This window comes from Strigops habroptila, chromosome 12 (assembly GCF_004027225.2).
Source record: "Strigops habroptila isolate Jane chromosome 12, bStrHab1.2.pri, whole genome shotgun sequence".
Lineage (NCBI taxonomy): Eukaryota > Metazoa > Chordata > Aves > Psittaciformes > Psittacidae > Strigops > Strigops habroptila.
In genome coordinates, this window is record NC_044288.2 from 13,684,722 (window position 1) to 13,706,262 (window position 21,541).

General features: G+C 42.1%; 1 protein-coding gene and 1 long non-coding RNA gene across 10 annotated transcripts in view; one reads left to right on the forward strand and one right to left on the reverse strand.

Moving 5' to 3' along the window:
- Window positions 1-2,016: 2,016 nt before the first annotated feature.
- Window positions 2,017-21,541, forward strand: part of LOC115615923 — a 30,572-nt gene continuing 11,047 nt past the window's right edge. For 5 of the 9 annotated variants that reach the window (XR_003994176.1, XR_003994172.1, XR_003994168.1 and 2 more), the window contains exons 1-4: window positions 2,017-6,580; window positions 12,448-12,679; window positions 13,112-13,261; window positions 18,228-18,284. This is a non-coding gene — a long non-coding RNA (uncharacterized LOC115615923). The remainder of the gene's footprint in view (window positions 6,581-12,447; window positions 12,680-13,111; window positions 13,262-18,227; window positions 18,285-21,541) is intronic. The other 4 variants (XR_003994171.1, XR_003994174.1, XR_003994169.1 and 1 more) reach the window with 4 other exon arrangements.
- Window positions 12,641-21,419, reverse strand: NMUR2 (neuromedin U receptor 2). The gene is made up of 4 exons (XM_030504646.1): window positions 20,505-21,419; window positions 17,586-17,670; window positions 16,197-16,322; window positions 12,641-15,328 (listed from the first exon to the last, which is right to left on the reverse strand). Exons 1-4 carry the CDS (start codon window positions 21,222-21,224, stop codon window positions 15,069-15,071), a joined length of 1,191 nt encoding a protein of 396 aa, XP_030360506.1. The 5' UTR covers window positions 21,225-21,419; the 3' UTR covers window positions 12,641-15,068.

The following is a 21,541-nucleotide window of genomic DNA, read 5'->3' on the forward strand; positions in this document are numbered from 1 at the left end:
CGATGCTTTTGTAGGAGCCTTTATAGGCGCATACGGCAGTATTAATTTTGGATGTGTATACAAGGCCAAATCCTGATCTTGGTGACACCAGTGTAAAACTGAAATTTATTACTATATTCATTTCATAGAAAGCTCTACTCTTACTTTGGAACAGACTCTGACCAAAGATCCCCTTCTGGAAGAAGAGAGAAAATGTACCCTTTGCAGTGGAACGGTATGAGAAGGAAAACCTTGTACCCTACCACAGCCCCCACTGTATGGCGCGGAGTGCTACAGGTCTCTGCGTGTCTTCTCCACATATGCTTATGTTTGCACTTGTGAGAGACAGACTGTCTCCATGAGTCACAACATCTCAGTACATGTACAGCTCTGCCTCTTCAGTCTAGGTAGATACCTGTGCCTATAGCTGTGTGTGCATGTGTGCCTGCATGTGTGGATCATGACAACCCATCAGCACACACTGAATCCATCCCTTGAGCATAAAAGCTTATGCCTCTTATGCCTCAGAGTCTGAGAGAGACTGAAATTGAGACTTCTCTGAGGGCATATGTCGGAATCCCATATATACCTATATGCGTAAACACACATATGTATATGTATGTATTTTTGGGTTTCCATGTTATCTGAGAGTGTGTTTTCTGTGATTCTGTGCTAGTAAGCACAAAAACAGTTTTGAAGATTAATGCAATTTAATTTTAGTGATAAAGGACATTGCAGTCACAAGAGGTTTGCCATCAATGTTGGAGGACATTAAGTGTTTGGGTTTTTTTTTAATTGCAAGATAATAATGTTCTGGTGTAAATGTTTTATAATTATCTCATGAATTATTCACAGTTAACTTGATAACTCGACATTTTATGGGGTATGATCTCTAGAGTGCAAAGAGGGAGGGAAAATTTGAAGACAAATAAATGTGAAGACAAGGACCCAGCTGCAACAGTGAGAAAGCACTGAGGCCTCTGATTCATTCCCTGTTTGCAGTGAAGGGCGGTTTCATTCTTTTATTTATATTTTTGTGGTGATAAGGCACAGAACATAAGTGGATGAGGTTATTTTCTATATATATAGAAGGAAAAGAAAAACTGGGAAAGATATCAAACTCCCTTCACTGTTTTTTTTAATCTGAAAGTGTTGCTTGAATTATGTTACCTATTGTTCTGAAGCTCAGAGGTTCTATTTATTGTTGCTACCATTTCCATCTGGTGAAGCATATTGTGGTTTAACCCCAGATGACAACTAAGTCCCACATAGCCACTAGCTCATTCTCCTGCAGTGGGATGAGGGAGAGAATTGGAAGGGTGAAGGTGAGAAAACTTGTGGGTTAAGATAAAGGCAGTTTAACAGGTAAAGCAAAAGCTGTGTGTGCAAGCAAAGCAAGGAATTCATTCACCACTTCCCATTGCAGGCAGGTGTTCACCCATCTCCAGGAAAGCAGGGATCCATCATGCATAATTATTACTTAAGAAGACAAATGCCATCACTCTGAGCATCCCCCCTTCTTCCTTCTCCAGCTTTATATGCTGAACACGACATCATGTGATATGGAATATCCCTTGGGTCAGTTGGGGTCAGCTGTCCCGGCTGTGTCCCCTCCCAGTTCCTTGTGCACCCCCAGCCCACTTGCTGGTGGGGTGAGGAGCAGAAAAGGCTCTGACTCTGTGAGCACTGCTCAGCAGTAATGAAAACATCTCTGCATTGTCAACACTGTTTTCAATACAATCCAAAACAGCTCCATGCTAGTTACTATGAAGAAAATTAACTCTATCCCAGCCAAAACCAGCACAAGCATTAGTGAAAATCAGTGTGGATTTTTTTTTTAATGTATATTTATGGATCTTTTTTCTCTCTCTCCTTTCATTCTCCTTAATCTTTTCCTCTTTTATTCTCATTGCAGTTGTTGATGAATTTTTCTTCTTTTAGTTCTTCCTTTTCAGTTCCTCTCTGTTCCTCTGGGCTTGTCTTTTTCTCCTCACTTTTTTCTGATTCTTTCATTGCTTCTCATCTTTCAATGTTTTATTCTGTCTACGACTCCCTCTTTGTTTTCTGTACTGCTAACAGGATCTTAATGATATCTGCTGAGGTTTGTGACTCTTAACCCAATTCAGCTGAAGAAAGACTCAGACCCAGAGAAGCATTCCTGCAATTTCATAAAACATGGTGACAGCTTCTGGAAGAAGAGTGTTAAAACTCACATTGGGACATCCAGACAGAATGTCTATCAGGTCTTGATGACCAAAACGCTCTGGAAAGAAGTGAAGTAACTTAATTGCCATACCCTGAGCATAAAGTACCCAGCAAGGGACTGGAAAAGTCTCCCAGCTTGCCTGATAGCCATGAATGCAAACGCAAAAGAGAACATGACAAACAGCACTTAATCCCAATATGAGCAAAGGCTGACGCATACCCAGAGAAACAACTGTCAGCTAATACTGGACTGAGACCTCTGGGGAGCTGTAGAGGAGCGAAGTCTCCTCTATGAAGATAAAAGGTTAGTGCAGACTCCAAGGTCTTTGGGCAGTGGGAAGTGAGCAGTATAATGTTTGGGATCACCTGAGCTACTGGCATCCAGCTGCTTAGTTGTATTGAAGTTTATTGCACTGGGGTTTTCATCAATCAGGAATGCATGCGCTTTTTCAAAGAAACTGTGGGGGTCTGTAGAGTCTGATGGATATGCTTATAAATTTCAAAGCGGCAGTTTGGAAGGCGATTTGGAGGGTAGCTGGCAAGACATGAGCCATTGTAGAAAAATGAATTCACAGGCAGAACTCTTTAGAGAATAAATTTGAGAAGGAAAGAATTATTCCACCAACCTGCTTTATTCATTTATTTAAATTTATGCCATAAAATGAACAGCAGAGCAAAGCCAAAACTTGCACTGATGATTTTTCTTCTTTTTTCCCCTGCTGCCTTTAATTTATTAAACTACTCTGGATACACCTTTCAAAAGACTTTTTTTTGGCTCACTGTTTATTATGTCTTCATCAGCCTTGAAATGGGAGCTGCAGGCAGCTTGATAAATGGATCGAAAAGCTGCTTCTGCCAGATTTAAACAAACAACCCCCCCACTCAATGTCCATAAACTCTTTTGTTTTAGCATTTCTAAAACAAGCGCTATTACCCTCAGCAATATTCCTCAGAGTTTCAGCAAAGGTATGTCTTTATCCAGCTATGCCCAGGGGAGAAGATCATCACCGGGTCATGAGCAGGACTCAGCCTGCAGCACTGGAGGGCAAAGACAGCTGGGGTATGGTAGAGGGAGAGGCAGACAGTCCTAGAAGGGCTGAGCAAATCAATGTGCTGGGCAGATCAGCGAAGTAAACGAGCCAAGACATATGAATTTGGGTCCTACTCACAGACACCAGCAGCTGTCCTGCTTCCACAAAGCTATTTTTTACCTGGATACTTTCTAAAGTTCCTTTTCCTTCCAATCCTGTGTTAAATATGGGCAGCTAAATATATCCCTGGTTCAAACCTTTTGTCTTCAGCACATTTACTTAGCTCCATAGCTGGTCCAGCCTGGCCATAAACCAGGGCTTTAGCTACTGTGATTTATTGATAAAGGTAAGTGGTTCAGTCCCATCTGTGAAGGTACAAAATATTCCTAAGAAAATAAATACCCCATTAGAAAGTGGTAATGGACCACCAGTTGCAAACCTCCCAGACAGCCAGGTGAAGACATGTCACATTTCCTGCTGTACTAAATAGCACAAATGTTGCAGTAAGGAGGGAGGGGAAGGGGATAGGTAACAATAAAAAATACACTAAAACAAACAAAAAAGAAATGAAAATGTAAGATGTGTGAGAGGAAGGACCAAAGCTCTAGTAGTGGATCCTGATGGCAGAATGAGGGAGGCTTGTGTTTCTTTCCTCACTAACCTTGTTTCACCTCTACATTCAAAGCAAAGCATTGAATCTCCCCTTAGCTTAAGCTCATTGGTATGTAATTTGCCGCTTGGATCATACTGAGAACAGTGCACCCTACTCTCCTAACACAGTTTCCAATAAGCAGCGAGAGGGCAGCCCCCAGGGGCTGCTGCAAGGATGCCTGATGGGTTCTGCCAAAGACAACAGTCGTCTCTGTTCCTACCCATTGCTTGCCTGGTTTCTGACTCTGTCATTGGTAGGCTGCCAAGGTCCTCAGCTGGTTAGATTCCGTCATCCAAGGAATGATTCCAGTGCCATGGCCAGTGCTGCAGGTTTGTTTCCAAATTGTGGAGAGCCAATATTACTGAGCTATTGCCACGGCCCTACCCTGTCTCTTTATTTCATCTGCTCTAGTCTCTCTTAAGAACCGTCTGACTTCAGAAACAACTTTACTGTTCCTTGAAGCAGGAGGTGAGTATGAATGGAGAAGGACAGCAAGATGGAGGCTGCCTTTCTCTTGCTGGAAAGATGTGGTGTGCACAAGGCCATGCAGACAGGCATACTAATGGGAATAAGAGGTAAGAGATCAGAAGGTACCTTGACCCTTGTGATTCTCTGGTTGTTTAGAATGCATAATTGCAGTTTGTTTAACACCAAAGGATAACTGATCATTCACAGGAAAGCAGCCAGGGTGGGGATCAATATTTCTTTTGCTGTGCAAGGAAAATAACAGAAAAGGAATGGCTCTAACTACTACAGCAAAGCAGAAGAAATACATGCTTAAAGCTTCTTGTAGAAGGGGCAAACAGAGGGTTTGCTCAACACTGGCTGTTATTTCAGTGTTGAGCATTAGTGAATGTGCGTAGACCACAGACTGATGTGTGGAATAACAACCTGAGGAGATCCCAGCTGAGCACTTCAATCTCCATTTTCTGTGTCAGCCAGTACGGATGCATGTTTTTTATATAGACATAAGAGTTACCAAGTGCTGACTTCACTTGGTGGAGCCCAAGCTGAGCTTGCACTGGCACCTGTCGGATCCTGTAGTAAAAGTGTAGGATTGGTTTTTCTGCGGGGGCAAAATCTGATTTATCAAAACGTTTAGCTGAAGGGTTTTGTTTCCTATCAAATCTTGCTTGAACCCTTCTGGGAGTGTGTCACAGAAGGAGGAAGTGATCCTTTAAATAGGTTTCCTTGTAGAGAGTCTTAATTATAGGCACTGGCAAGGAATATGGATAAGAATTAGGTATATCTGGACTTAAGTTGATTGTGCATCAATATCCTGATCTCGCATCCACAGGATGCTATCTGTATATAATTATGGTGCTGGTTCCCTGTGAAACAAAACCAAAAGACTGAGAATTGCCCAGAAATAAGAGTATTTGCCAGGTCACCTTGGGTGAGCAGGCCAAGCCTGACTCACCAGCTATGTGGTGCCACTGCGCACATTGGCTTGGAGCTGAGGAGCATCGTGGGTTTCTGTGAGCCTGAATTGTGCTGTTTGAACAGCATGTGCATCTCTTGCTGAGCTTATCCAGCAACAGACCACTGGATACTTTTAAGCAAGGAAAAAAGAAATGAAAACATGAGAATATGTAAATCATAAATCAACATCAAGGGATCTGGAACATGTTCTTTCCAGGGGTGTCTTGTGCACCACACATAGAGGCTTAGAGTCCAAGGCTGCTGGAAATCACAGATTTTCACTCATCGCACAGGTTTTCGTGGCTCAAGACTGACCTCCAGTGGGCACTGACTAGTGTCGTTGCCCTGTAAATCTGGGGAAGATGTGTACAAATGCTTTTTAAAGGGCATATGTTCAGATTTCAGCGCAGATATTTGCTCCCCGACTTCTTCAGGCCCTCCTGGCCTAAAAACAGACCTTGGGAACAGACTGCTGCAGAGATGATAAATACAATGTGGTTGCATTTGAGATAGAAAATTCTGAAAATGTTCTCACAAGGCAGGGAAGAAATATCCTACCTATGATCTCTCTCTCTACAGAGCAAAGTGCTGAGCAAGAAAGGGGCAACAGAGAAGCTTTTGCAGCAGAGTGAATTACATTCTGAATGGGGCTCTATCCATCAGAAAGTCTAGGGCTGGAGTTCATGTGGTACAGTCTCCTCACAGCTGCAAAGTTTGTATCATTCCATTAACTGCATGGGTCAGCCACCAAAGACCCCAGAAAGGTTGTCCTTTAGCTGCACTGCTAACAGCATTCATGTTAATTAACTCCAAGTGTACAGGCATGATTTGTAACTCTGTCTTTGCAGGACAAGGGAGGGGAACACATCCCAATTTAAACAGTGGTTCCAATTTCCAGGGCAGCAAACAGCTGGGAAGAAGTGCACGTGTGTATAAAGAATCACCCAGGCTTTTCTTCCTTTCCAGAAAGCACAGATGACTTCTTCCAATGGTAGTAATACAGCTCTATGACTCCTCTCGTAACTGGCACATACCTTTTAAATTGCTGGTGGAAGTTTAGTCCCACCTCCCCAACGTCTTAAAGATATTCTTACAGTATTTCATATGTCCTCAACATAGTTCTGTTCATGGCTGACCTTTAACAACTCTTTTCTGCTTCTACTAGTGAGGACTCACTGGCACCATAGCAAAACTTGATGGACCTCTAGGTGTCCTGGCTGGGTAATAGCTACTTGACCTCCTGCAGAAGAAAGAAGATATTTCCTCTGCCAGTGGAGAACTTTTGTGAATGGTAAGCTACAGCAGTGCAATCTTACCTACTAGAAGGTAAGAAACCCATGAACTGCTAGAGATAGCTCCTGCTTCTAGGAGCTTCCAAAGGAAACCTGTTATCACAGGCTAAGGAGAGGATGAGGTATAAGGGGGTGCCCTGGATCTAGTCCATTTAATGTGTTTTTGATTCAGAGGGGATATTCATGGAAAGAACTATCATCAGTATGTGAATTTTTAGCAACAAGACTTGCATTAACCGAGAGAGATCTTTGGCCTGCCAAACGTGTAAATAAAAGGAGGTCATTCTAGACTAAATACATCCAATGTTTAGATGCAATATGACTCAGGTTTACCTCAGATTTGTACCCAGGGCAGATTCCAATAGGCACAGACTTTGAACCTAGGCACTTTCCACCTATCTGAATATAGCAAGAGGAGGTGGAAAGATTGCAGCACCCTTGGCATCTGCATAAGAGAAGGATTCACCTAGCAATTTATACAGATGTCTTTTGTGGAGCTCAGTGGTTGCAATGAACTTGGACAGGCTGCAAAATGGATAGGTGAAATGACTCACTTAAAAGCAGCTCAGAGCAAAGGCAAGAACTATGAGCAACTGGGAGAGGTCTCTGGGAGGAACAGGACAGATACAGCTGAGCTGCCTTTCCCAAAGCCTACTTAGCATAAGTGAAGGCCCTCATTTGCTATTGACTGGAGGGATGTTTTACAAGTGCTCCATCTGGTTTAGAGAGATATGAAATCTGCCTATAATTAAGTTAATTTAGAGTTGAACATGGACAAAGATAATGAGCTGGAAATAAAAAAAGAAGAGAAAGGGGGGAAGGTGCTGTTAAGAAACAGATCTATTGCACTAAATCCCTCTCACAATTAAATAAAACATTTTTAGGAGCTGGGTGGCTGCGTGATGGTGCAGACAGAGCAGAGACATGGAAATCATTGCTGTATCAAGAGCTCAGAATAATGAAGGAGATAAGAGGAGGGGTATGACTTGCTGAACTGAGAAAGGAAAAAGGGAGGAGGAAAATAATTTCTTTTGCATGTGATAGGTGTGGCCAGTCCAGTTTAGTGTCAGAACAGAGGCTTGGGATTAGCAGAGTGATGTCTAGTGCCTGTCTTGCCCTGTGGTTTGAGGGAACCCCTCTAGTGCCCTGAGCCTCCACTGGGAAGTGCTCTGAAACATAAATAAGGACTAGCTACCACCATGTCTTGCTTGTCAAAGATCAGCAAATAGCCCCTCTTGAAGCACAAGACTTTTGCCTTCTCCAGTACTTGACCCCAGTGAGAGTTCCCACTGGAGTCAAGCGTTAGGTTGAAAACTGAAGACTGTTTTTCCTTGGCTTTTCGAAATATGAAACATAGCATGTTCAAGCTAAAAGGAGGATGGATAAAAGGTCTGCAGAAGGGACCAGAATACTTAACAGTCAGCAAAGCATAAGTAAATAGACAAGTTATGATCAATGAGTTTGTTTGAATTTGACAGAGCTTTCCTGCAAACATGGGGGAGGGAAGCGGGGGTGAAACATTCCCCGCCAGTGTGAGCTGTAATAAAGGACCTGCTGTTTTCTGATTCTCACTCTCTGTGAAAATTGAAAAGGTTAGCCAGGTAATTGAAATCGGGACTGGAATACAAATATGGTGTGAAAATCCTACAGCTGGCAAATGAAGTTGCAGGGAAAAGACTCAATCCTCAATGGAATTTCTCAGCAGCAAAACGACAGGGTGGATGAGAGGGAGAGATGAATCTTCAATATACCTGTTCCTCATGAGAGGGGAGAAAGGGGAAGAAATGAGTCCTAAAGCAATCAGACTGAGTTTAACACTCATTTGAGTGCTCCTTGCTGTTAATGCAAGACACTGTGAAAAAGTAGAGTGTGCTGAGGCTGAATCATGTAGGACAGTCATTTCTGGCTCTTGGAGTCATGTAGTAAGTCTACTGGGAATTGCTAGGCTGCCATGTCAGATCCAACTTAGGGACTATGTCTTGTTATAGGCAAAGAGGGTGAGCTCCATATGATATAGCCCCTTGTCTTGGAGCTGAGGTACACAAGCAAACTAAATGCAGTCGGACCAATGTCAACTGCCTGTTCATCTTTGTTTTATGTAGGAGCACAAACTGATTTGCATTATTTTAAGCTAAGAGCAGGGAGGGAGATGGTTAAAACAAAGCAGCTGAGGAATGGTTCCTTATTACCCCACTGTGTGCTCTGTGTGTCTAAATCCCAGTGGAAGGTCCTGGTGTTGCTACTGTAATGTAAATTTATGTGTTGCTGTTCCTGTGGTGTTTTTCCTGCACGACCAAGTAACTTGAGCTGGGAGGAAACAGCAGTGCAGGGCTTGGGGGAAGCTGACGTTTGTGGTATTAGCCCAGTTCACTTACATTCAAAAAACCCTATGCAGGTAATATTTCCCTGGCACCAAACCAACTAACAGGAACTCCAGCCTGTACATGGTTAAATAAACAAAAACTATACCTCCAAGTTCCTGCATTGCTCTTTTATTTCCTTCCTCGTGGAAAGGCTGGGGAGTTCAGTTTCCCAAAACTGTGACTTTCATAGTTTTTTGCTGCAGTTGCTCAGTGCAGCCCAACCCACCTGCACTGCAGTCAACAGCAGCAAGAAATACTTTCGTTTGGAGCCTTTCCATTGAGTTTAGACAGAAATGTAGCACATTCTGTGGCAGGACTGATATCTTTCCTGCTCCCACTAGCTCCTGTAGAAGTAAGGGAAAGAAAACTGCAAATTTGCAAACAAATGCTTTGAACCTTATAAGTGATAGAGCTTTGTTTGAATTTCCCTGCCTTGTGAGAGTGTGGTCCAGGTGTTCCAGAGGTACCAGCTCCAGATCAATAAGCAAAATGATAGGTGAACTCCTGAGGATGCTCTTCTCCCAGTGTTTTGCAGTGAGTTAGTTGTTAGCCATTTATTTTGCTCATTTGGAGCATGATTTGCCTAGTGAGTCATTTCTAAGGGAGTCTCTTGGGCTCTAAAAAAACAAAACAAATTGAAAGGGACTGTCAAACATATCTGTTCTGCAACAAAGAACATACAGCATTTCAAGGTGACCTGTACCTAGCTGCCTAGCTTTGTTTTTCAACTGTAGAAGATATGCTTAAAAAATACCTGTAAAACACCTAAGGTAATTGGTCAGATAAATTGATTTCAGCACAGCTTTTTTATTCCTCCTTTGGCTATAAAAGGAATCCAGATTTCCTCTAATGGAGATCTTAATGCTGTAGACATCTGAGTCTATGGTTCTTTTGGAAAACCCATTTTTGGCCAAAAAAGCAAACAAAAGCCTGTTCCTTTGGGAAGGAACTGTGCTGCGTTTCACAACATAGCATAAGCTGAGGATGCATGAATAAAAATTTATTTGGGCTTTTACAATAAAGATGTCAGATTTTCATTTGTGAATTAGATATCCTAGTAGGAAGCAAATTATTCCAGCAGCTCCCATACTCCTAAAATTAATCCTCCTTTAAAAATTAAGTGGATTTAAGATAATTTGCCTTAAAAACAACAGCTGCAACTTTTCAGGTTTTCATGAAGTCTAGACAGCAACAGAAATTCTTCTACTTCTAGTGGCAAATGAGCTTGGCTCTCTGCCTCTGTGTCTGGGGTATGGCCAAAGCAGTCTATTGACTAGGCAAAACGTGAAATGGAAGAAAGGTGGAAGACAATCAGAAACCCTTGACTCCCCAGGTGAGATTCTTACATTACGGTCCATGCTTATTTGACATATGGCAAATTATTTTTTTCAAGTCAGGGAAACCAGTCCTGAATCATACAGAAGATGGTCACTGTCTTTTGGTGCATGAGCCCTTATGACATGTGATCTACCCTAACAACCTCAAAAGTGTTTATTTTCCCAGGCAGGGAAATCTACAAGGCCCAGATTGGGCAACTTGCAGAGTTTCTTTGCAAACTCTTTTATCCATCAACTCACTCTAAAAGACACTTGCCATCATTGGGTCAGGTTGGATTCTAATTCTAAACCCAGCTTTTAATCCTTGCAAGAGTTCCTGGTTGTTTGTTTGATTTCTTGTCTTTTCGCATTATTCCTTCTCAGTCTATTACAGAAGAAAAAAGTTCTGCTTATTATTCTGTTTCATTAACGTATTTTTCCTTGCTATAATATGCATTTGATATGGAAATGCTATAGCTCAGCAATTTGCTATAGATCACTAGTTTGTGGAACAAGAAACCTCAGTGGAGAAAATCTTAGCAAATATCATAATGGACAGCAGGAAAAATGAGACAAGCAGTTGTAGAAAAACAGAGAAGGAGAACAGACCTGGCTGTTACACAGCCTGGGAAGCAGCATTTTTTGCTCTGGGACCTTCTTCTGGCTATAACAACCATGCTGTCCAGTTTTTAACCTGCTCCCCTGAAGAAGCAGTCATATAGAACACTTGGATGCAACAAAGCTCACTAGGTTTAGTGCTGCATTTTCATGCATATATACCAGCTAAACAGTCTAAAATGCAGAAATAATAATACCGGTACTGTGATTTGTGGTAAGTCCTCAGTGTCCTGAAGTTGATGCTGGCTGAACACCCAGGGAATCTCCATCTTCTGCTACTCATGTCATATCAGCAGTAGAAACACAAGAAGTGCAAGGATTGGTGGAGGATGGACCAGACACAGGAAGAGAGACTCTAGTATATTTATTTTCATGTTACACACACACAGATACATAAAACCAGCTCTGCAGCTGAAGTGTACATTACTTTAACAGATAAGCGATGGTTTAAACACTTCAAAACACAGTAGCGTCCAAAAACTCTTCATATAAGCCTAACAGAATTGTCCATTTCCTCTCATGATGTTTTTTTCCAGAACTGAACCTGGCATTAGATCTGAGTATCACTCATTGGCATGGCAAGCAATTCTCTCCTTTAAGTGCTTCCTTGCAACACATTTCAAACAGTCCAGTTTTGTTCACAGCGCTGGAGCATTGCTCCTGCTCTCCACGCTTTCTGCTCACACACTTGCATATTTCCCAGCAGTAAACAGAAGCAGAGAAATCAATAGACAGTTCTGTCAAGGAAGTCACACTTGATTCCAAATAAATATATTTTTATCACACTGGACTACTTGAGGGAAAAGGAGTGGTTTCCAGTTTTTTTGCAGCAGGAGTTTTTCTCAGCCAGATGCCAACATTTTTCAGCACTCAGATATGAAAGCTGCTAAATGTATAAATAAAGGAATGTCATCAGCTTTCATGATATCTCTATTCATCTTCCTAGTACTTTTATGTTTGGACCCAGCTTCCAAAATTCAGCCAGATAAATATTAGAGCAGAGTGATAAATAACTCAAGCATTGACCTTTTGGGAAGAAACGCCTCCAGTGGACAGGAACTACTTTTTAGGGACAAAATGCATTGACTACTTTCCAAAGATTCCCCCTCAGGAACGAGGTGGTACCGAGCTGTGCTGTCACAGGGAACTTTACTTGGAGCACTCAACCTCAAGCCAGCCCACATTTTTTCACCGCATTTATTTTAATTTTAACAGAATTTCAAAGAATTTTAACATCTCCCCCAGGAACACTTTCACGGAAGGTTTGACTTGGCACAAGACTAAATGTTTTCAGCTTTGCTTTTGATGTTTGGTTATGGGCATCATTTTTGACTTATGACAAACTAAATATGATAAAAACTGGTTTTAGGACAAAAAAACCCAAAAGTGAGTTCAGAACTGGAGGTGAGTTCCTGGTCATTTGCTTCTTACTATTTTTCTTCTAAATTTCCCCATCCACACACACTTACTCACTCCACCCCTTTCCCTTGCTCACAAAACCTTTTGTCTTTCCTAGGAATAAAAATTTGGCCATTTTGTTTAAGATAATACAAAATCTTCACCCTACAGCTTCACATCCCAACCTTGACTGCAGGTCTGTGTGCTCATCTGCAAGGCAAGAAGTGCATTTAACAACAGCCAAGGTTGCAATTCTCCCAGGAAGAGAAGAAAAGAAAGCAGCATCACTCATGGATGACTTTCTGTGCACCAACACAAGATTCTGTCTAATACTAAATACAGAAGATGCATTCAAAGAGCCACAAAATCTTGCAGAAGAATGGCTCCATCATATGGTGGATCTGTGAGTATGTCAAACTATACTGTCTCCTCACTGCTTTGGCTGGGTGTCTAGGATAGTGGAGAAGAAGACACACTTGCAGTGCACACAGCTGGGATAAGGAGCATAACCCCCTGAGCTCAGCTAGGGAGTTGCACAAGTGAGGCACAGGGTGAGGGAGGAAATCCCATTCAGTCTCTGTCAAGGTTGTCCCTGGGCAGCTCACAGGTAGCACCACCAGCATGGCAAGTCCAGTGGGAAAACACACTTTAATGTCTGGTGGAGGGAAATGGGATAATACGAAGCTGCTTAGAAAAGTAAATGTCACTGGTAAAACTCAAGTGTCCACTTGGGGGTGGCAAAGTATTTCAGCTGTGTCTTCAGGGAGAAGGAACTGCCTTTTCTCTCCAGGGCTTTGCGTGTCTCTGTTAACCTCTCTATGTCTTGTTTCTCAAGATTGCAGCTGGTAAAATGGGTTTGATAGAAAACACAGGCTAAAATTCCTTCTGTGCTGCAGGAAAAGTTGACTTGCCAGCTACCGTGGCAGGTCTCGCTTCACTTAAGAGTCCTGCAGCGAGAGTCAAAATAGACTTTGGGGCAAACAAGGTAAGAATCCATTGAGGCAGCAGTAGTATTAACTGCTTCCTCCGGTGGTGGGAAATGTCATCTGGATCCCCAGTGACTAGGCTGCAGTAAGGCTTTGTACATACAGAGTATAATTTTTCAGGAACTCATGTTCCTATTCGTTATGAAAACTCTGTGTACTCTGACTGTGTAAGTCCCAGCCCCTTGAAGACACACGTTGGATGATTTCCTATGGCAGTGATTGCCAAGCCTGAGCCCAGTGTGGTGACTAAATCTCTAGCCCTGTGTCATGGTTCACAAGAGAGGTGTTTCTCTGAAACACAACAAAAAGGCTTTGAAACTTGGGAGACAGAGGTTTATAAAATTCTTTGCTATGTAACAGATTCACTGTGGCCTCACTTTACGAAACTCAATAGGATCCCAACCCTGCAGTCAGCAGAGCTCAGGAGCTCATCAGCTTGGATATAAGTCTACTGCCTTCAGGATCTGTTTGCATGACTGGGATGTGGAACAGTTTCTCAGATCTTATATTGTGCTTTTTGTGCAAATCCTGAATTCAGTAGATGCGATATCGACCTCTTTTTTTAATCGCCTTTACATCAGCTTCTCTGAGCCTGCAGGATTGTCCCATTTCCATGTATTGTGAATGCTGTCCAGGTCTTTTCTTGGTGGTTGCTAACCCCACGTAGACCTCTGACTTCTGCAATCCACCTGGTACAGGCGGCAGTAAAGTCTGCTGAAGCACGACTGTAGGGCTTCACTGATAGAGACAACACATAAGTATCTGAAGTTCAAGTGATGATAAGAAGTTCTTGCAAACTTCAGGATATGGGGGATAGCTGGGACCTACCTCAGTCCATATGTACATGGTCAGACTCAGTTTCGGCAGATGGGCAATAAAAAAACTCTCGGATGCACAGGAGAAGCCTGAAAAGGCTGCAGACTTTTCACATTCCCTGGGCAGATATCCCTCACTAGCTGCTTTTTGGGCAAAGGATCCACACCAGAAACATCCTCAGCCCCCAATAATGGCTGTTTCCCAGGTAATGTAGATGATTTTGGGGCATGCATTTGCCATTTCAGCACTGTGTAGATGCTGTCAGACACAGTATGAGGAGATATGGCAGTGACTTTCAGACTTGGAAAAGTAACCCACTAAAGAGTACTTTTTTTGACAAAATGATTCACACCCCCTGAGCCCAAACCTTCACTTAGCTCAGAAAGCAGAAGTTTCCTTTACATTTATTTTACAGTTATTGGCTCCCTGGTTCTTCTAGCCCAGAAATAGCTATTGCTGATGCTGTTGCCTGATGTTTTTCAGCCCAGCTCAGAGCTGCTCTTGTTCATGCCTACTTGGTCGTTGCCAAGAGATTCTTGCAACAGCCACAGAAGGTGGTAAGAGAGAGAAGTGAGACTGTCTTGCCTAAAGCTAGGAGTGGGTAGACAAGGTTTGTGCAGCAAGTTGCCCCATTTCAAAATAAATAAAAACTGTTTAGGCTAGTGCACAAAAAGCCATTCAGTGAGGCTTGGATAAGCTGTGTCTCCCTCCTGTGTTGGTAACATTGGGAGTGTGCCTCATTTTTCTAAAGCAGCTCTTTGCTGGCATAGCTTGCAGACAGTAAACTGAAATTTCCAGCCCTCCTATTAGCTTGAGGGTAATACAATGCTTCTTAATGACCTGCTAATTACAGTCTCCTAGTTCATTCATTCAACAAGACACCTCTGTGAGCTCTTCTTGCTGAAATCAGTCTTTTTGAGGGACCCTTCTCTTTTTCTTTCTTAAAGTAATTTTCTTTAGCTTCTCTCACCTGGATCACAAAATGGAAAGTCACAGACCAGTAGAGAGCTGAGAACTGCTGACAGATGTCCTGTGTGTGCCGGGAAGACTTGTGTCTTCAGCAGAATCCATGAGATTGTGGTCCTCAACCACAAAGATGTTCTGCTGCGTAGAAGTCTTGCTAGTGGAATGTTTAGGAGCCCAGTGCTTGCAGCAAGGAGAAATCACGCTGAGAAAAGCCATCCTGAAGCGCTGGGACAACAGATTGTAAATGATGGGATTCACAGCAGAGCTCAGATAGAAGAAAACACCTAGGAAAGCAAGGCAAGGGGGGAAGAGAGAGAGACCTCATTTGTGTGCAAAACAGAAAATGAAAAGCTCTTCATTGCCTGTATTGCTCCACCAAGCCTACATGCAAAGGTGGAGGCAACGATGACAAAGGGATGTCTCACCAAGGCTAGCGCAGGCACTGCGCACAAAGGAAAAAGGAAATTGGAGAGTATTAGCTGGAGCTCACTATCTCCAGCTGTTCAGAAACCAGCTCTCGAGCTGTACTGCCCGGCCTCCAGCACAGCCTTTATCCCCACAGCACATTTGCACAGCTGGTGTCCCCGTCAAAGCTGTTGGAGGATAACTTCCAGCTGAGGGGAGCTCATTTCTTACAACACACCAGGACAATTGCACCACACTGGATTTGTCTGAGCTGCCTAATGGCCACATTGAGTGTTTTCCCGTGGCAGACTGAAAATAAGATTCCTTTTTCAAAAAGCCTTCATTTTATGGTTGGCAGGGCCATAAGCATTCAGTTTTATCACCCAAATCTGAGCAGTGTGTAAGTCTGCCATTTGGTAAGGTTTTCCATTTGCCTCGGAGACCCTCTGGAGGAAGTTGCCTGCTGCTGTGTATTCATTAAAAGCAGCTGAATGACAGCAGACTTCATTTCTTTGTGAATATTCAGACAGCTGTATTGGACAACTTGCCCACACCTTGAAAGCTGCAGAAACTTGCATGCAGTGTTTATTCCAGGCATAATTCTTATCACTATCCCAAACCCCCAGAAGCTTTTCCATGCATATCTCATGTCACCTACAGAATAAATGACTACATATTTCAAGTAAACCACTCACATAGAGGTCTCTTTTTGCCAGCCCTTGTGCAAGCGGAAGAAGAAAGCTTTACCTGACACCACATGAATTAAGTTGAAGATATTAGCCAGAGGCTCAGTCCATTCCACAACAAAGCTGAAGAAAAGTCGATCTATGTGGAATGGAGCCCAGCAGATAGCAAAAACCATCACGAGGACAACTAGCAAGAAAAAAGGGGAGAAGAAAAACAAGTCAATTATGGAAGGTTATGGTTCACTAGCCTGCACAGAGCAGAATGCTGGATGAAGACTATGTATACAAATTTTATTAATAATTTCAGATCTTTTGCCATCCTTTCTGTCTTGCTATTACCAGCTAAAAGAACAAAGTTTCCACTGATTTCTATGTTGGATAACTCAATGCATGCACTGACATTCAAACAGAGCTGGCAACAGCCAGGTAATGCTGTAAACAGAGCCTAATGAAGAAAATGCTAGCGAGACACCAGGATTCATCTATGGTACCTGGGACTCACCAACTCCGTTGTGCCTTGGATTTAATTTCCTCTGCACACTTTGTACAACATATAGCAGGATAAGGCCAGAGGAACCATATGCTGATGATGTCTGTTTGGGTGCACTGCTCAGAATGAAAGGAGGAGTTTGCTTCCATGCACAATTTGGCCTGTGCTGGCTCTACTAAGGACTTTTGCAAACCCACTCCAGACTTGGGTATTATGAACAACTGTGGTTCCAGTTATGGAGCACAGAAAATCAGGCTGACTTCAAAGTAGAGTTTCCTAGTTCAGACAGTGACTTAAGCTGCCTAAAGAATAATGTTGTTGCTGGAGATATTGAAGGTGATTTATGTTTCCTGCATAAACACCATCTCAGTAGGAAGTGATCTTGCTTTAAAGGTAGCCTTAAATCAGGAATTGATGTGAGTGCCTTCAGGGTGGTTGGAACACAAATTCTCCTGAATGCTGTACAATGTGTAAGTCTGCTGAGATCCTACTTTTTCTTGGGAAGGTCTAAGTGATTAAGTCAGCAGTAGGTGATGTATGTGGCTTGGCAGGACCTTTCCTGTTCAGGAGCAGAGCTCATGGTGTGATGTAAAACAGATGTATGACCTTCTTTAAAAATGCACAAGATAGACTATTTGTATTCTGAAAAAGAGGGATTTTGCCAGAGGGCTGCAAGAGCCAGGTTTGGAGTAAGGGATATTAGAGAGTTACCATCAAGCATCTGCCCCATAGGTTTGCTCAACCTTTTCTTGTGCTGGGAGGAAAATTGCCTTCTGAGTCTTTTGACGGTGTTTTGCTCCCATGCCCCCTAAGTCCAGATAAAGCAGTAATAAGCCTTTTTTCTTTTTTTTAAATCACAGCTACTCATCTCATAACTCTGATAAATTTGCTTGATATCCTTCAAGACCTGGTAACCCTCTTGTCCATGGTAGATAAAACACAGAAGGGCTCATTACTTACACAACATCTTGGTAACTGATTTCCTGGATGGTCTCTGAACATTCACAGCCATTTCCTCCACTTCCAAAGATTCGTCTCCTTTCAACTGGCAAAAGGAGTAAATCAGAGGAAATCTTAGACAGGAGATGACATCCCCACCAGACACAACCTGTTTGATACTTTGATAGCTGTAGTTTGAGAATACAAATTATGGGGCAACTCAGGCCTCACTGGAAAAATAAAATCTACATTTAAATTTCAGTTTTAGTTTAGGGAAACATTGAAGCTTCAGGTTCAATACAGTCTGCAGATTTTATGTGTCTGAGACTGCATATTTACAGCAAATTTGTATTTCAGTTTCCCACTTGTCCTTTCTCAATGAGTCAATATTTGGTTCACAGTTTGTGTTCAGCTTCAACAATATTTTGCTAGGCATTATTTTCTCTTCTACCAAAATATTGTTTATTTTCCTAAAAGGGTTCCCCATAATTAAGCAGAAACCAATGATCCAAAAAATACTCAGAGAGGCCTCAGTGAAACACAGCTGTAATCACTGGGAAAATTCTTGCAGAATTCAAGGGAGTTTGTTTCATGCCCTGAGTGTTTGGACTAATTGATATTCAATGCCTCTAATGAACAAAGCCTCTATATGCTCTCTTGCAGACAGCCAGTGTGTGTGACATGCACGGATTCAGCCGCCTACTGCTCGATTACAACAAGGTGGGTTTTCTTTGCCAGTAGTTTTTCCTGGACTTCTAAAAAATGAACATAAAGAATAATAATCTGATCCTCCAAGAAATGCTTCTCCAACACACTTACAGCAAGAGTACTGGTGCTTTGGTGATGAAAAGATCAGGTCTAGATAATCAAGACAATTGCTTTGATTATAAAAGAAATCATCTATGGAGGGTGCATAATTGGACCCAGATTCCTGAAGTGGAAGCTTCTGATTAGCCAACAGATTTGGAGTGGTGCTTTTTTTGACTGAGAGAAATTGGAAATAAAACTTTTAATTACATGGGAAAGAATATCAGGAATGAGGGAAAGGATAGAAATAAATCTGGATTTGTAAAAAGCTTGTGAAAACATAGAATCAGAGAATATCTCAAGTTGGAAGGAACCCATAAGGACCATCAAGTCCAACTCCCTTCTCCTTGCAGGAGTGTAACTGTACATACTTTACATAATTGCAAAAGATTTCAGTTGCTTCTAACATACTGGTTGTGCCATTTTCTTTTGCCTTTTACACTGTGACTTTGCTTCCTGATTTTTGGTTCTCAATGCTTCTCTGCAAGGATGATCAAATGAGACCTTCTTTCAGTGTTCTATATATTCACAAAACCCATAAAAGGGAACACATGTAAATCAAATTATATTTAATTACAGTCCAATTCAGTATCTCATGTTTTACATTATTTCTTTTGTAACTTTTAGTCATAGCCACAGTTGTTTAAGGAAGAGGCTCAGTTGATTTGAAACAGAGCTAGTGAGAAATGTCTGCTCATGTTGATAAAATTCCCTAGCTTTCCTTCAGTGGCTTCCAGTCTCAACAGTATTCTATTCCAGGCATATTCCAAAGCCTCAGAGACAGCATGAACATATCTGTGAAATACAGAAGTCCTGGGGAGCAGCTTTTGTCTGGTAATTGTCTTCTCCTCTGGGATGGGAATTAGGAATATCTGCTGCCACAGATAGATGCTATTTTTGAGACTTTTTTCTATCATTTGGGGAATTTCTCTTTTTCTTTCTGTGGCAGCTATACTTTCAGCATTTTTTCCTCACTTCAGGTATTATTTTGCAAAATTTTCAGTGAAAGTGTAAAGATCCCACAAGAGCCACTGGGCAGTGGGGGTAATTTAACCCATTCATTGCTTCAAAGATTGCTGTGTGTTATGGGTTTCTGACTGTAAATCCTTGTGGCTTTCCTGGGTAAGGAAAAAATGCTTCTGTATAGTTTCAGATAACAGCAAATATCAGTCAGTACAACAAAATGATATACACACCAGCAGAGGTTTGCTTGAATTTCTTGCACAGTATTCGGTAAGTTCATTTGTCTCTACTAGCATATTGTATCCCTTTCTTGCTATATGATCAGACACAGCTTTTTAAACTTTAAGTTAAATTCAGTGCAATGTGACAGGATTTGTATTTTCAAAATATGTGTAATGTAGGAGAAGAAAAACCCCATCAAGTCGCTATGTTCAGCAGTGCATTTCAGTATTTTGCTACATAGTTCTATAATACTATGATACTGATTGTTTTATCTGTGTATTTAGATAACAAATACTTGGTAAAACTAGTCTCACTTTCTGAAGAGAGAGTGAATATGAACTCTAAGGTTGCCTTAATCGATGGTGAAACTATAGTTATATAAAGAAATGATTGCTGAATTTGCCAGTTGCAGCAATAAGGTAGCATTTCCATTTATGACAGCTTTGTGAGTTTTAACAACTGAATGTTATCACCATCTCCAGGAAAGGAGAAAAATAAAGTAATGCAATAGAAATTCCACAGTCACAAGAAGAGAGAAAACAAATAATGCACAAGATTCAATCACTAGCCTGCTCTTTTTTATTCTTTTTGTATTTTCCTTTTAGTCTATTTCCTTCTAGTCCCTACTGCAAAGGTGCAACTTTCTGGGAGGTTGAAATCAGTCTACTTACTTGGATATTTAAATAACAGTCAAATGTGAGCAGCAGTGAGTTTTTTTTAAAAAAGATTGGGGTAAATTATTCCCCAACATAGCTGTATTAATTTCAGAACAGGATCACATCAAAGAGGGAGTTGGATCCACTGTTTTCAGAGGTTTGAAATACTTTTTACTTTTGGGAGGAAAACAGGTGGGCAAGAAAAAGGTGCAGTCACTTAAAAGACACATATAGACACAGACACTCAAGAATGACCTAAGGAAACAATGAGCACAGTCAGAGTAGAACTTACTCTTAACCCCATCAGATAGTACAGCACACTTATTACCCCCATAGGCAGCACATAGAAGAGAAAAGAAGTAATCTGGACAATACAGTTGTAGATCCACATAGGCATGACTACAGTGCAGGTAGCAGAGCCAGGGATCAGAGTGCCATTAGGGAAATACTGCAGCATGATGCCATGGGTGCCTGTGTTGGGGAGGGCGAAGAGGACAGAGAGAACCCAAAGCACAACGATGGTCCTCAGGGCACGCTTGCGAGTGCTTTCCAGCTTGGCACGGAAAGGATGGAGGATGGCAATGTATCTCTCCACGCTAACTGTGGTCACACTGAGAATGGAGGCAAAACACACTGTCTCAAAAAGTGCCGTCTTCAAATAGCAGCCGATGGGCCCAAACAAGAAGGGGTAGTTGCTCCACATCTCGTAGAGTTCCAGTGGCATTCCAAAAAGCAGCACAAGCAGATCTGAGATGGCGAGACTGAAGAGGTAGTAATTGGTCGGGGTCTTCATGTTCCGGTGTTTGAGGATTACCAGGCAAACTAAGATGTTCCCTACCACCCCAACAACGAAGATCAGGGTGTACACCAAAGCCATAGGCAAGAACAGATGGCTCCGTCTGGGCCCACATAGGAAGGCTAAGTAATCCTCAGTGCTGTTTAAGTACCTTCTGAAACGTTCTTCATGTAGAGCAAGGTGATTAAACCAGGAGATATTACTCATCCAGGCCATTACTTGATCTGTTGAAATGTCTCACAGCTGAAATCTGTTCTTCAAGTTTCTCTGTGCTAGTTTGCTCACTTTTTGCAGAGAGAGGAAGGAGGAGGGGGGGAGAGTGTTGTTTTGCCAGACCTAGATGCACAAAGCCACTGAGAGATGAGACTGAGTGTGTTTGCCTGGCTTCAGTTAAGGTTTTGCTGTTGTAACAGCTGTTCCCCTGCAAGGAGTCCCTTAGCCAGAAAGCCCCTCCTTTCACACATATTCATTGGCTCACTAAGTGTGTTAGATTACAGAGAAGAGAGGTTCCCAGCTACTTGTCTCACTCCTGT